Genomic DNA, 16,030 nt, shown 5'->3' on the forward strand with positions numbered 1-16,030 from the left:
GCATCAAGTCATATGTGATTCCCTGCTATTATCCTGGAGCCCAGCTGGGTCTTTTCTTAATAGTCCTAACCAAGAAGTCCATACTGGGTCTCCAAATATCTCTGAATGGGAGAGGAAGGTCAGTAACTTCCATCCCCTGAGGTTAGGGCTGCCCAAGAGATCTGGCTCCAAGCCCACAAGCAGAACGAAGAGAAAAAAAATCACATTTAGCCAGTGAATTCATCCTGTTTATTTTCACACCCTTTCCCAAACACTGAGTCATATTTTTTTTCATCACCAACCCCTGGAGGTAAAAATAGGCTGGGGGAAGAACAGCCCAGGGGGACGAGATTTGGCAGAGTAGTGACCTAGGGAAGGTCCTACAACAATAACTGTTACCTCCCCCAAGGCAGCCAACAGATTGTGCTTGGGGGAAAAGCAACTAGAATGTGGGGTAGCTGGTGCCTTGAAACAGATAAGTGACCCACAAGGGAAGCAGACTGCAATAACGACCTAACAAGTCAGGAATGGATCAGGAGTGCTCTCTGTTCCCTAGTGCTCTCCTGTTAAGTACCACTCTTATCAAAGCTGGAGTGGCCCAGTGAATTCCACATAAGGAGCTAAGGGCCGGGTACCAGATTCCCCTGGGGGCCCTGCCCCACCTTCCAGCCCCAGTATCTCATAGGACCTAAGGAAATGGTGAGAGCTATACTGGCCCTGTTCCCTATCAGGAGGGCCGGAGGAGCAGCAGGTGAACATCCATGACATTGGTGCCCGTCAACCCAGTATGAAGGAGGTGAACACCACTCTGCAGGCGTTGGAAGAAGGTATTTGAATCACTATTGGCCAAGAAAGCTGCTATATCCAGACCTTCTGTTGCTGCCTCATTGGTCAGTCCTGGGGTGACCCAGGCCCCTGTTGCCTCGGTGGGACCATCCTGCCCATCAGTTCCACCACTCAGGAATAGAGCCTCCCAGTCACTTATTGGGGACCCACTCATCTCTACACCCACCCGAAGTGCTAGCTCTTGGTTTCGACCCCCCTTGCCTGAGCCCTGCACCCGCACTGTGGGTTCCCCTCCGGCCAGAAGGCAGACAGGGCCCTTGGCCTCCTCCACAGCACCCAGGACTTCCTCCAACTTCAGGTCTGAGAGTTGTAGTTCTTCTACCAGCCTCTGAAGCTCATCTTCTTCCTTCCTGATCTGTGTAACCTTAGAGGAAAGGCGTACACCAGCTGCCTGGGCCAGGAGCCCATAGAATCGAGCCAGGCGACCCACCTCACCTTGTATGACTGTGCTAAGAACCAGTGCCTGGTAACCCAGGGCCTCAGCGCGACGCTGGGCCTCAGCCAGGGCCAGGGAATTGGAGCCAATAACCACATTGAGGACATGGCCACAGTGGGGAGGACCACGGGGATCTGAGTCAGCCCAGGCCAGCACTGTCTTGACAGATCTGGGCAAGACTCCACGGAGGTCATACCGGCTGAGGATCTGCAGGCAATCCTGAACATTGTGGTCACTTGCTACCGTGGGACCACTAGCGATCATATCCACAGGGTCCCCCACAACATCTGACAAAATCAGGCTCACCACCTGGGAGAAAGAGAATCAGAGGTGGTATGGGAGGGGAGGAGACCAAGCACAGGAAACTTAAGGAACAATTGGGGTGAACTGCGGTAAGTGGGGCTGAGCCTGATGAAGCTTCTTGCCCCTGGGACCATCAGAGTAAATCCAAACTTCTTTGTGCGGTGCATCACTAACTCACGTCTGAGATCACCCCATCTCTCCTCTTCAATTACCCGCACAGATTCTGAATGCCAGCAAAGTCCATCTACTGTCTCCCTACACACAATTCTCACTTCCTCAGCTCATCAGGGAGAGTCACCTACCCTAGTCCTTCTCCTGCTTTCCTCCAATAAGCCTTCCATGACTAACTCAATCTCTCATTTAATCTGTATTCCCTTGGCGTACGTATATGTGTACATGGACACACAGACATACACAGACACACACAATTTGCAGTATGCCATAACATAGCAATGCATTTTGTAGGTTAATTTGTGAATAATACCTTTGTGTCCTGTCTTCTCTATTTGGCTGCAAGGTCCCTGACAAGAGGAACAATGCCACCTTCTTCGGTATCTCTATCCCTATTGCCTGCCCTGTTACCAACGAACCCTAAGTAATGGCACCCAGGAGGCCCTCCCAGGCCTTTCAAGAAAATGTTGGATAATCATTCACCTGTGCAGGGTAAGCAGCTCTGGCCAGGCCCCCACCCTTGAGTTGGGACAAGGCCTTACGGATGGTATTTAGTTCCTGAATTGTGGCACCACTGGCTGCCAGCATCTTGGTGAGCAACTGTTTCTCTTCTAGAGTAACTGGAGGGATTGGAGCAGGAAGCAGGGCTGAGCCTCCCCCTGCAATGGGAAGAAAGTCAGGTCAGCTTAGGTGGGGAGAAAGGTAGAGAGGGCTGGAGGGGAGGGAGTACAGGAGGAAATTCAGAGAAGAGAGTCCCTTTCATACCTCTCTTCACACCATCATTATCATCCTCCTCATAGTTGACATCTAGGCCTTTACAATTCTTAAGGCAGTCTGAACATATCACTTCATTTAATCACAATTCAGTTGTCTCATTGTTGGGAGTGGATATCCCCACAGTGTTTAGGTTTGGAAGCCTCTCTCCATCTTGGAGACCTATCACCCCAGAGAGAATACTACTCTGCTCTAAGTAACTATGACAACACTACAGCCCTTCCTTACTAAGAACCACCAGGAAACAGGTCTGCGACTGGCCCAACTACCTCTGTTGTCTCTTCAAACCACACAAACAAACAATCATGCTTCAGCCCTCCGTAACCGTGAAGGATTCAGACAGCATACCTCCCAAAGCCAGGACAGGCCTCCAATATCAGACCCAACCAAGAGCCAAGGACCTGCTCCTAAGCAGGCTATCTTCTGCTATACCTCATCCATTGATATCATGGATGAGGCAAAGGAATTGGTTACGATCTGGAGTCCAGTCGAATCCATGGGCACTCAGTCATCAGGCTTTTACTAACTTCCTCAATTCAATCTCACTTTTTTCCTGGTATGTGAAAGAACATACTGATACACTTTTTCATCACGGGGCTCTTAAAGATGAGATCTTCGGTCAAAGGGTACCTTGCATCCCTTTTTTGTTTATTTCTTTTTAGGGGCTTTTTTTCCATGACTGGTGATTTCACAAGGCAAGTCAAGAAATTACCACCTGCTCTGCTTTTGGCAGAGAGAGAGAAAGTGCAAAAGAGAGAGAGAGCGAGCAGAAACCTTTAGCAGATATCCAAGAACTGAATTCAAGGAAGATTTCAAATCTTTGTATCAGGCTGTCAGTCACTTAACCTTTCAGTGCCTCAGTTTTCTCATCTGTAAAATGAAGAGGTTTGACTTGGTGACCTCTAAGGTCCTTTCCAGCTCTACCTCTATGGTCTCACAGGTTGTTTACTGAACTCATCTGTTTTCTTCCTGTCCAGGCATCCTGTAATGTAAAATAACACTGTTTCTGTCTCTCCCTCCACCGATTTTTGCTCACATGCTTTCTACCAGGTCCCTCTGGTTCTGGGTGCATAATTTCTGAGTACACAGCACAGTCCTGCTCAGCATGGCCTGACCGCCCCCCCCCCCCCCCCCCCACTGCCTAAGGCATCCTTCCCCCTCCCCCTCCTCTACCACAGTTCTTATCACACCAAGTCTTGGAGCAGAATCTGCCTCCTTCTGTTTGGTGCTCTTGGGCATCTTACTTACTGGCTCTTTGTGTGCATTTGTGAGGACTAACTGGCTCCTTTCTTGGACAGGTGGTTCTCAAAACTTCTGCAGTAGATATTTCTATAAAGGCCTGATATCCAAGATATATAGGGAACTGATAGAAATATATGAGAATAAGCCATTCAAGAATAGATAAGCAGTCAAAGGACACAAACAGGCAATTTTGAAAAGTAAAAATGTAAGTTATCAGCAATCATGTGAGAGAATACTCCAAATCACTAGGAAAAAGAGAAATGCTCCTTTGTGATTGGTGGAGCTATGTAAATGGGTTCAATTTCTGGAAAACAATATGAAATTAAACACCAAAAAAAATCCCTAAACCGTATACACCTTTGATACATCAATACCACTCTGAAACATGTAGTCCAAGAAGGCCAAAGAAAGTCATACATACAAAAATATTTATGGCCACACTTTCTGTAGTAGGAAAGAACTAGAAATAACATGTATGCCCACTGATCACAAATTGTGATATGGGGGATGGGATGTAATATTGTCCTAAAAAATGACAAATACAAAGAATTAAGAGAAACCTGGGAAATCTTGTGTAGACTGATACAGATGGAGGTAAAGAGAGCCAGAAGAATAACTTACACAATCACAACAATAGTGTAAAGGAAGACAACAGTAAAAAAAAAAATGAAAGAATTTTGATCAGCTCAGTGATCAGTAATGACCTCATAAGGCTGATGATGGAGCAGCCTCTCGCTTCTTTGCATAGGCGGAGATGGAATACAGATGTGAAATGAGGCATATATTTTCAGACAAGGACAGTGTGTTGATTTTTTTTCCCTTAGCCATGTCATTTATTTCAAGGGAGGTTTAATAAAGGAAGAAAAATCAGTGAGAAGAGAAAGGTACTTTTCTTTTAAAAGAGAAGTGCAACAAAACACTTTTAAAAGAAATCCTATTTCCTGACCTCAAGAAGTTCAGTATTTTTACTCAGCCTTTCTCCCCACCCCCACCTCTGCCTTCATATTCCTGGGTTTTCTTGTATGACCTGATGTCCCTTAAAACACTTCTTATCTCTTAGTTCATCAATCTCAACTCTCCTGAGCTGTTCCATACTCCACCATAACCACTCAAGAATGATCACACTCTTGACTGTTACATACTCAACAATCATTTATTAAGCTCCGACGATGGCCCAGACACCATGCTAGGTTCTGAGGCCACAAAGGAAAAAAAATGAAATGGTCCCTATCCTCAAGGATTACATTCTACTTCAGGAAAATAACATGCACACAGATAAGCAAATGAAAATATAGGCAAAAGAAATATGTAGTAATTGGTGGGGGACGAGGAGGATGAAGCCACACCAATAACTTTTACTTCTGTAGAAGCAAAGTCAGAACTCTTGGGATTTCTCTTTGATCACAGTCTCCTTTCACTTCCCCCTCTACTTCACTCCTAAAAAGCCCAGTCTGCATTTTACCAGGGCTCCCAGTCACTCTACCCTTCCCTGTTCTCCCAGTTCGACCCAGCTTTAAATACACACTCTCTTCCTTTGCCCCCCTTGTCCTCTCACCTTTATCCTCTAGCCAAACCCCAGTCACTGATTATCTCCACCAGCCACCTTCTTCACTCCTACTCACGTACTTGTGCTCGTCCTTCGTGGCCGAAGAAGACCATGCCATCAGAGAAACGAAGGCCGAACACCACAATCATGCACTTGTGGGTCCCTGCTGAAGGAAGCCATGTCACTCTTCTGTAAGGAACCATCCCCTTCTGTTACCTTATGGCTTCGGGACTACATGGCAATCCTACTACTCTTCACCAAGTTATGTGGGCATTACTTCGTACAGTATTCCAAGATTTTTCTTTTCTCCTTAAGTGTCCTACACCAATATTCTACTGAGAAAACAGGTAATCTGTCACAGGCTCTCTTTTTTCCTCTAATTCACACCTTGAAACTCATCAGCCTCCATTCTCTCCTCATTTGTTCTAGTCTAACAAAGAACTGGCCCTTCTTCTTATCCAAACCACTCCTTGGGTCCTTGACCCAATTCTCTCCAAACAGCAGAGCTGATCCTTCTTTGTCTCCCTTGTCCTCTTTCCTGCTGCGTCCACACGTGAACATCCTTAAAAAAACCTTCACTTCTCCCTGTTACTCCCTTAAACTCTCATCCCATCTCTTACCCCCCTTTCATAGACAAAGTACCCGAAAAAGCTGATGATCCTGGATGCCTGTTTTCTTATCTTCCACTCACTTCTCAGCTCCTTGCTATCTAGTGTATCATCCCACTACTCATCTAAAGGTATCCTTCAAGCTTCTCTTAAATGCTGAATCCAATGGCCTCTTTTGGTCCTCATTCTTCTTGACTTCAGCTTGAGACACTCTTAACCAAACCACACCACCCCCCCCTTGGATATCCCTTCCTCCCTTGGTTTTTAAAATGTTTTTGTTCATCTTTTTAAAAAAATTTATTTGTTTTCAGTTTTCTATAATCACTTCCATAAGTCTTAGGTTTTCTCCCCCTCCCCCCGCCTCCCCAAGACAGTGTGCAATCTTATATGGTTTCTATACATACATTCTTATTAAGCACATTTTCACATTAGTCATGTTGCATAGAGGAATTAAAATGAATGGGGGAAACCATGAAAAAAACAAACAAACATAATACAAGAGAAGATGTTCTGCTTTCCAATTCCATAGTTCTTTCTCTGGATGTGGATGGCATTTTGCCTCGAGTCCATTGAGAATGTTTTAGGTCCTCGCATTGCTGGGAAGGACTAAATCTACCAGAAAAATTCCTCACACACTGGGGTTGTTGCTGTGTACAGAGTTCTCCTGGTTCTGCTCCTTTCACTCAGCATCAGTGCATATGAGTCCTTCTAGAATTCTCTGTAGTATTCCTGTTCATACCTTCTTATAGCATCATCTGTTTTTCTCAATATAGCTCTCCCTTTCCCTGTGTCCGGAAACCATCCATTAAAACAAAGAATAAAAAGAGAGGGAAAATGGTTCAGCAAAATTAGCCAGGTCCAACACAGTCAGTCCCCTGCCTCTGCGAAGAAGGGAGTCCTCCCCTGACATTGATGGTGCTGCCCTTTCCTGGTTTTTCTCCTATCTCTCTCTATCAAAATAATATCCCTACAGCACAAACTTGGGCTATTTCTGCTCAAGAATCTTGAAGCCTCTAGAGTGTAACATAAACTCATGAGTGGCCTTTCAAAGACCCATAGGATGTGGCTCCAGGCTCTCTTTCCTGAGCACTTCACATGACTTCCCCCTTTATGAATTCACTTCCTATCCAACTGGCCTATTTATTGTTGTCAGAGCTCCAGCATACCATGTCCCTCCTCCATTTCAGCATTCGTGGAGGCCTGGAATGTGCTCCCTCCTCAGCTAAGAGATACTATGGGAAGCCTTTCCCCATCCACCTAGCAGCGAGGGTCTTCTCCCTCTTCCAATTATCTAGCTACATATTCTATCCTCCAGTAGTAAGCCCCTTGAGGGCAGGTTATTGCATCTTCTAGCACAATGTCTTGTGATTTGTTTGGTCCAGATCTATGATCTTATTGGTGTAGAGAACTCCACCCTACCAAAGCAGAGAAAACAGTTCTGTTCTTTATAGTCTTAGAGAGCTGCCTAGTATAGTTAGAATCTAGAAGACTACCCCAAAGTTAATACAAGGTTATCATAAGTAGCTAAACTGGGACTAAAACAAGGGCATTCTTACTCTGTAAATCCTAGGCTCATACCCACTTCAGCTTAGCCAGGGAGGCAGGGATTTAGGGAGGCAGGAAATGGTGGCATGCAATGAGCAAGAGAGATCCTGCACCCAGGTAGAGAGGTTGGATGACTGGGTTTGAGGGGTTCATTGGTCCCTGAGAGGGAGGACTTAAGAACTGTTAAGACTGTAGAGGAAAAGGACCCACACATACAAAATATTTATAGCAGCTCTTCTTGTGGCAGCAAAGAATTGGAAACTGAGGGGATGTCCGTTAGTTGGGAAATGGTTGAACAAGTTGTGATATATGAATGTCATGGAATATACTATCGTGCTATAAGAAATGATGAGCAGGCGGACTTCAGAAAAACATGGAAAGACTTACATGACCTGATGCTGAGTGAAATGAGCAGAACCAGGAGAACATTGTACACGGTAACAGCAACACTGTGCGATAAGTGACTTTAAAAGACTTAGCTCTTCTCCGCAATGCAGTAATCCAAGACAATTCCAAAAGATTCATGATGGAAAATGTATCCACATCCAGAGACAGAACTATGAGGTCTGAATGCAGATCAAAGCAGACTCTTTTCACTTTTTTGTTATTTTTTTGGTTTTACCTTCTCATAGTTTTCCCCTTTTGCTCTGATTCTTCTTTTATAACACGACTAAGTGAAAATGTGTGTGTTCACCCTTCATTGCCGAAGAAGACCATGCCATCAGAGAAATAACGACATGACTTGCACTTGACTTTGTTCTGAGTGAGGGGAGGCTGAATGCGAAAATATGATTGATATGATTGTACATACATAACCTATATCAGACTGCATGCTGTCGTGGGAAGAGGGAGGGGAGGAAGGGAGATAGAAAATTTGGAATTCAAAATCTTATAAAAACTATCTTAACATGTAATTGGAGAAAAAAATAATTAAGTAAAAAAACAAAACAAACTGTAGGTTCCCTTCTTCAGTGCCCTTGCGAGCTGCTCAGCAAAATTCTGTTGGCTAGATCAAGAGGAGAGTAGTAATGAAATGAAATGCCTTTTGAGTTGTCAAGGGAACCTGGGCCACCATTTCTGGGCCTTGGAAGCAAGGCACAATTGGGTAATGGTAGCCAGGTTAGGACAAGGCAGACATACTGAATACAGAGTAGGGATGCCCTCATGTGGAGATGTTGGGAAGGCTAGACAGTATGTTAGCAGGAGCACATCAGACTACTCAGTCTGGAGCCCTGAGAAGGTCATGATTCATCCTTTTACTTTTAGGAAAAATAGCTACTCCCATGTCTCAAAAGAGTAGATTTCTCCTGTTTTTCATGATCTCCAGAAGAAGGGATAGAAGGGTGCTGGAGCAGGCAAGGGGAGGAACCTTGGAAAAGAAAGTCAGTCACCATATGAAGAAGTAAGTCATACCGGAAAAAGAGAAGAGGAGGAATCATAGGGAAAGAAAGGAAGCAGCAGAAAAGGGACACAAAGGTTGAGTATCATTCAAGATCCCATTTATACCTTCCCTCCTCCACCTCACCTGAGATAAGGACCAGCAGCAGGTCATCAGCTGTCAGCCTCTCTGCTAAGTGCCGGATGGCTAGTGCAGCCTGCTGGGCATCCCCATCAGGCAAGTTGTCCTTCGCTCCTTCAAACACTTGGATATGGCTGTGTGGCTTCAGCAGCATCTCCCTGCAAAGGGGAAGTGGTGGGGGCTTGTGTTCCTGCCACCTTCCTCCCCTCTTTTCTGGGCTATGGGGAGAGAGGGGATGACTCCTCTAGCTCACTAAGTCCCCAAATTCCTACCTGACATGGGGCCCCTTATTGATTACAGAGATGTTCTCTTTCTCAAATAGGCCTAAACTAGGCAAACTCAGTTGATAGAAGAAAGGGAATCAACCTGCTCAGTCTCAAGACCAAGCCTAGTACATGACCCAAAGAATTTTATTCATTCTACAGAGGTAGGTAGAAAGAATATACGGGATCTGAAGATGCCTGTGAGGCAGAAGATGGGGAAAGGACCCTAATCATAGCACCTAGAGTGTCCTCTGTAGCATTTTCTCTCTCTCCTCACCCCCATTCTACCACCTACCCCCCCGCCAGCATCTTACTTCATGCCAGCATGCTCCATAGCTGCTTGGATACCCTTGGGCACACTGATCACACCCTCAACCAGATGTTCACTCAGTAGCTCCTCCACCACTGCCGCCATGCCCAGCACAGCTTTGCCAAAGCCTGCTAGGTAAAGATTGTGATGGAGGTGGAAGTTCCTGTCCCGAACCTTCAGCTGTCCAGTCTCTGTGTCTAGTGTTAGGTTCCGGCGTAACAGGGGGCCTGGCATCACTGCACCCACCGCACCCTCAAACATTTGCCAGGCCTGCTCCACCAGAGCCATGTTGCTAGCAGACCAGGAAGCTGGACTCCCCCAAAGCACTGGGCAGGGGCGAGCACGCGCAAAGCTGGGTAAGACTCGAAGTGTGGCAGCCATGCCCAGCCCACTCTTAGCAGTGTCTGGTATCCATGATCATCTGCAAGAAAAAATGTCAGAAACAAATGAATTGTGTATGTGTTTTGGGGGGGGGGGCTGATCTTCACCTAACCTCCAGAGACCATAGAAGGCAATGGAAGATAGTGGAAATAACGAGATTTCGAAGCAAAAGACCTCAGTTTGAAACCTGGCTCTGTCACTTACTGGATGTGTGACTTTAGACAAGTCACAAACGCTCTTGGTCTTCATTTCCTTTTCTGCAACTTCAGGAACCAGATGGTCTCCAAGGTCCCTCCCTCCCAGCTCTAAAATCCTATGATTCTGTGGTCTCCAAGAGCTCTAGCTTCACAGGGGTTGCTGTGGTAATGGACAATTTACAAAGCTCTGAAGGGTTTTCCTCAGTTCTAGAACTGCTGGCCCTCATTTCTAACCTCTGATCTAAACCCTTCTCATTCTCACCTACTGTTCCATCATTCTCTGTGTCCTACTGTTTAGTTTGCTTCCCAACCCCCTGTACCCCCAGCCAAACCCCCACACCCTTAGGGCCCAACCTCTCTTCACTAGAAGCCCCCACCAGCCCTGGTATAGCAGAGGCACAGCCCTGGCCCATTTTCTTACTCTCTCTGCTCTTCTGGACTCCCAAGTGGTTCTATCCCAGAGTCCAGAGGTCCTGTTACTTAAACTCCCCAGCAAGGTCATCCTCAGTGAAAGTTAATCATTCACAAAGGGAACACCGCCTCACTGACACCCCCTGAACCCAGTGCCCCATCCCCAGATGACTACATCCCTCTCTCATTGCCAACCGCGCCTCCTCATAAGCATTTAGTCCTCCACTAAATCTCCACCACTATTCTCTGTCAAGAGACTCCACTTGGCTGTCTGAATACTCCAAGTTCTACTCTGCCGTAAATCATTGTTGAGTCTAGGCAAAGACAAAGCATTCGATGATCAGAAAAACCCAAGGTAGCTTCCTATCATTCCCATTCTGATATATAAGAACCACAGTTCACTGGGTTTAAGAGATCAATTTCTATTTGGGGCAGGCTGAGGACTCTGACCCAAGGGCAGTCCTCAGGCATTCCAACACTTGAAATCTGATGTGGTCTCTAAGGGCAGATCCACAGAGACAGAAGGAACCTCTCTATCCCACCACTACTACCTGAGGGCCTAGAATCATGGGCTGGGGGAAGAGCAGTGAACAATATCCATTCGCTTCCAAGTAGCTTCAGAGGAAGGACTCCTGGTCTGGCATTCAAAAGGCCTCAGGTCCTAGAGTGTTTGACTTGGAGTCTCTTAGAAAGACTTGGCTTCGAATTCTGATTCAAACACTTAGGATCAAAGGTTCACAGATTCAGAGTTAGAGAAGATTTAAGGATTATCTAATTCAACCCCCTTTAGTTTAGGGATGAGGAAACTGTAGCAACGTTAAAGTGTTAGGGAAGCGTAAAGGGTTATTTCACAGGTAGTGAGTTGGGTTACAGTGACTTGCTTAACATTCCACAGGTTAGGGTGAGTTAAGCGTCACATTCAAACACAGGTCTTAGGACTTTAAATCCAGTGTCTTGGCTGGGTGACCCTGGACAAGACTTGACCTTTTTGAGTCTTGGTTTCTTCAAAGCACCTACTTTATAGTTGCCAGTAAAATTCAAATGAAATACTGCAGGGAAGGCTCTTTGCAAACCTTAAGGCCCTTTCAGCTGTCAGCTACATTTATTATTTGTTCCGGCTCTGCTGAGGTTGAGGGGTGCTGGGAGACCACAAAACACCCACGTGCCGGGGTCCTGCTTGAATGAATTCGACACAAGCCTTCTTAAAGCCAAAGAAAAACAGAGTTTATTAAACATTCACCAAACTGGGTTGACTCTTAAGGAGCCTAAGCATTTGTAACGCTTGTATTCACAAGCGGGACAGAGTCTGAGCTGCACTGAATCTGAGTGCCTTCATGGAGGCAAGATGGCACTTATATATAAAAAGTCTATGGAAAGATCTAGAGGTGGTCTAGTCATCTGGGAGGAGCTTCTAAGGAGGATCTCGATGGGATTGGGGTAACTAGGGATGTAATCCAGGGTGGGAGATAGCTGGAAGCAATTGGGAGGTATTGGGTGGGATGTAGGTGGGGCATTCAAGAAGTAGCAGACAACGGAAGGTCAGACTAGGCCAAGGGCAACAGATGTGAATATGAAAGGCCAGGTTAAGTGGGAAGGTTCAAGGGGAGTTCAAGGAGGTTCCCAGAGTCCGAACCCCACCCATCAGCTCTGCTGACCACCAATGTGAGCTTGGGCAGGTTACAAACTCTTGTTTTCCCTTGCAAAACAAGGGGATTGAAGTAAAGGACTTCTTAGGTTCTTGATCCCGTGCTAACCATTTGAGGTTCCGTAGGAGATGTGACAGTAAGCCCTAGGTGACGGTGAAAAGGAACCAGCAGCCCGGACAAAGGCTCAGAGGCTTGAAAAAGAGACCGAGCTTGCTGAAGGAAGCCCAACTAGCCGGAGGGGCCTGGACCCCTAAAAGGAAAGCAAGCCAGTCCCTGGAGGTTCCCCTGCATTTCAGTGGCCAGGATCGCCCCCACCCCCGCCCCCATCCCTGCCCAAGGCGTCTGGCCCGGCCTGGCCCGCCTGGGGCACTTAGTTTACCTGACCATCTTTTCAGTGACTAATTAACGTTCCTTTCACTCGGCACCAGCGCAGCCGGACTGCGGACCCTCCCTAACCCGGTCCGGACGCAAAACCTCAGCCCCCTTAAACCGCAGATGCCCCGAGAACCTCACCCCCCACTCCGGTCATCACCATGGACTTGGTCGTTTGGCCGGGGGGTCTGAGTGTGTGAATCCGCCCTGTGCCCCGACATGGTGGGGTCCCCAGCAATCCCCACTGGTGACAGGCGGGGGGCGTGTCATGCCGTGGCTACAAAGTAACTTACAAATCAGCTACAAGCGCAGGTGAAAAGCCCCTGCCTAGGTCACGTGCCAGGTCTGGTTATGAACCAGACTTCGTTCTCAGAGACACCGCCCGGCACGAAGCGCTCCCCACTTGGAGGGAGACCCCTAAACAAGCCGCAGCCCGGCCCCCATCAGGGAGTCTCCGCGGCGTCTTTCTAGCCACGTCCTAGAACGGGGAGCGCCCGGCCCCGCCACTGAAGACGTGCTTGTCCGGGGGTTTTCGGGGGGCGCTCCTGTCCTTGGTCCTTGCTCAGTGCTCTGAAGAGGGAGGCACCGCTCGTCACCGCCTGGCAGCTCGTCTGTCCCCCACCACGGACGTTTGACCCCCCTTTACGTTCGGGGCCACCCCTGCCTCCGTAAAAGGGGTGCTCAAGTCTTTGCTGGGGAGGAAGGGAATGCCCTCTGAAAACCTGCCCTCATCTCTGCGGAATGACGGCCGGTCTCTGATCGCTCACAGCACCCCGAGAGGCGGGCGGGGTGCCGTGATCCCCATCTCTCCGAGGCCCAGACGTGGGGCGCCTTGGTGACGCAGCCGGTGTCCCGAACCCGGATGCGGGGCTGTCGGCCGTCCCAGCCCAGGGGCTCTTCACCTCGGCCCTGAATTTAAATTCACAGGATAACTATCTCAACGCGATTACTTTCTGCGTAATCCTGCGCGCTCTGTTTTACGCACTAACGCCGCCCCTCCTCGGGCCTTCGGGGCCTGGGACCCTGCCCGGCTCGCCCCCGGCCACGCCTCACCGAGAGCTTTCACCAACCCCTTGGCCCAAAGCTCCGGAGGGAGGTGACCCAGCCCGGCTTCACCCTCTCTTCAGCAAGCCCCGCCGGGCGAGTCCTTCGATTCCTCCGTGCCAAGGGCGGGGGGCGCTTCAGAATGCGGGGCACCTGGGAGGTCTCATTTTACAAGAGGAACCTGAGACCTGAGACATAATAAACGGCCGTGCCCCGTGACCTCCCAGTTCCATGGCGGGCAGCCAGTCCGCCCCCGGGGACCCCAATACACTGGGATCATAGGACGCTGCACCTCCCCTGTTTTACAAATTGGGACATTAAGGCCCAGTATGGCCAAGTAAGTGGCTAAAGCTGGAGTTTGTAGGGTGGCTGCAAACCCGGGGCTCTTTCCAGAGGCAGGAAAGGCCAGAACACAGAGGAATTCCCCCTTCCCTCTCCCTGGGAAGGTTCTGGGCCTTCCTCTGCAGGTGCAAGCGCACGGCTGGGTCACGTGGTCTGCCCACTTCCGGCTCACGCTTAAATAGGATCCGGAAGTGACGCATCCCAGCTCCCGCCTAATCACTTACTCGGGAGATGACGTAACCTGAGCTCGGCGCTCTGACTAGGCGGTTGTTCATCGAGTTTCCGCTTTCTTCTTTCCGTAAACAAGGCAATGCCCCGCCCCCGAGCCCAGCTGGAAGAGCGAGAAGTGTGGCTGTGCGCACGCGCCGCCGTCCCGGGCTCGGGCTCTTCCCAGCTCCCTGCGCCCTAGTCCGTTCTCCTCCGAAGTTCCCAGTCTTGGGGGAACTGGAAGTTCTCGGACGGGCGCGAGGTCGGAGCCGGAAGAGAAGAAGGAGCCGGGCGGAAGTGGGGCTGGACGGAGGCGCAGGCTCCGCCTCGCCCCGATCACGGGGAGCCCATCGGGCCCCCCCGCCACGGTCACCCGAGGCTTTGCCCCAGGCCTCCTTCCAGGACACCCCTCACTGTTTTCTGCCGGGGTCCCGGTCGGAGCGGCCCGGGGGGGGGGCCTCCTCAGTGCCCGTGGCTTTGTCGCGTCCAGCCGTGAGCTCCGTCCCGCACACTGCTCCTGCCGCATCCCGCATCCCACACTCCGTCCAGAGACTCCTGGACCCCCTCCTCTAGACGGCGTGACCGGGTCACGGAGTAACGTAGGGAACGTGGAATCGTCTAAGCGGTCGTGGAGGCCCCGGGAGAAGCCCGTGCTCGCCTCGTGGACCCCCGGCTCGCGCCTCTCCCGCCACCCCGCACGTGCCCAACAATCACGCCCTGCCCGCGGCGGCTCCCGGCGCCCCGCACAGCGCCCGCCCCCCAGGGAGCCCCCGCCCCGCCCGGTGTTGTTGACGTGACGTAGGCCCCGGGCCCTGAGCCCCCCTAGGGCCCTGTTTGCTCCCAGGGTTCGTCTTTCTGCTGATTTCCGCCCCGGCCCTCCTGCCCCCGAGTTCCCCCCCACCTCGGGCCCGCCCCTCCCCCCCATCTGCCCCGGGCCCGCAGGGCCTGCCCCGAGGCCCCCCGGGGTCTGACCCCGGCCTGAACCCTCTGACACCGTGTGACCCTGGCCAAGTCACTTCCCCCGTTGGCCTCAGCTCCCCCTCCGTAAAACGAGCTGGGGAAAGCTCTGCCGAGAAAACCCCACGCGCGGCGCGGTCACGAAGAGCGGACACGAAGCGGCCATCGCCGACAGATCGATCCGGCCCGGAGCCTCGGGCCTGACCCTCCCTCACTCCTGCGCCCCCTCCGCTGACCCTCGCCGGGGCAGAGATGGCGGGGCCCTCGGTCCGCAGGGTCCACACCCGGGCCTCTGGCTTCCCCACCACCCGAAGGCCTGCTAAAGGCTGAGGAGACTCCGAAAGGCGGCGCACCCAGGCCAGGGGCTGGGCCCGCGCCTCTGAAGGGAACGGCGTGTCTGGCTCCGGCCTCTCCGGATCTGTGGTGCTCCTCCGTCACTCAACCTCCCATCTCCGCACCTTTGCCCAGACCGTGCACCGTGCCTATAATGTTCTCCCACCTCACTTCACCTCCTAGAACCCCTGCCTCCCTTCAAGGCTCAGCTCAGGTGCGGCCTCTCCTAGCAGGTTCTCGCTGGTGTGGGCAGTTTTTACAGTCTCTTCCCCCAAAAGCCACTTTACGCACACACACCATCCCTCACTCTCAGTGAGGAAGGCCTGCCCCATTTTTGCCTCTGCACCCCAAGGAGCTGGCACAAACCCAGGACCACGCCTGGCAGTTCTCATCGGCGCTTGCTGCCCACCTGTGTAACTCTTGTCGCCCCTCCTCCACCTGTCCTGTGGCCTCGGAGTCCCCTCTGCCCCACCTCCACCACCCTCTCCATGTGGTCAGCTCCCAGGTCCTGGTCATGCTCCCTGCATGGCACCTCCCCCACTCTGCTCCACCCCCGCTGCCACCTCCCCAGGTGAGACCTTCCTTGCCCACCGGCCGG

At 50.5% G+C, this 16,030-nt stretch overlaps 1 protein-coding gene across 6 annotated transcripts; it reads right to left on the reverse strand.

Moving 5' to 3' along the window:
- Positions 1–205: 205 nt before the first annotated feature.
- GLYCTK (glycerate kinase) lies at positions 206–15,171 on the reverse strand. Of its 6 annotated transcripts, none has more exons than XM_072650226.1 (5): positions 14,160–15,171; positions 9,547–9,963; positions 8,976–9,127; positions 2,219–2,394; positions 206–1,570 (listed from the first exon to the last, which is right to left on the reverse strand). In XM_072650226.1, the coding sequence occupies exons 2-5, from the start codon at positions 9,921–9,923 to the stop codon at positions 707–709; spliced, it is 1,569 nt and encodes a 522-aa protein (XP_072506327.1). In that variant the 5' UTR covers positions 9,924–9,963; positions 14,160–15,171; the 3' UTR covers positions 206–706. The 6 variants fall into 6 exon arrangements, with proteins under 6 accessions (XP_072506327.1, XP_072506324.1, XP_072506318.1 ...); XM_072650223.1 differs by lacking the exon at positions 14,160–15,171 and adding an exon at positions 12,843–14,082; XM_072650217.1 differs by lacking the exon at positions 14,160–15,171 and adding an exon at positions 12,710–14,082.
- Between the last annotated feature and the right edge of the window lie 859 nt (positions 15,172–16,030).

The sequence above is a fragment of the Notamacropus eugenii genome, chromosome 1, assembly GCF_028372415.1.
Source record: "Notamacropus eugenii isolate mMacEug1 chromosome 1, mMacEug1.pri_v2, whole genome shotgun sequence".
Classification (NCBI taxonomy): domain Eukaryota; kingdom Metazoa; phylum Chordata; class Mammalia; order Diprotodontia; family Macropodidae; genus Notamacropus; species Notamacropus eugenii.

What these genes read in the sequence shown, in the direction of transcription:
- GLYCTK (XM_072650226.1), bottom strand. Translation starts at nt 9,923, where the DNA reads ATGGCTGCCACACTTCGAGTCTTACCCAGCTTTGCGCGTGCTCGCCCC. An exon ending in GCTGCTGGTCCTTATCTCAG is followed by an intron (nt 2,395 to 8,975) that starts GTGAGGTGGAGG and finishes TTCCCATTGCAG; the next exon opens with GGGGAGGCTCAGCCCTGCTT. An exon ending in GAGCTGCTTACCCTGCACAG is followed by an intron (nt 1,571 to 2,218) that starts GTGAATGATTAT and finishes TCTTTCTCCCAG; the next exon opens with GTGGTGAGCCTGATTTTGTC.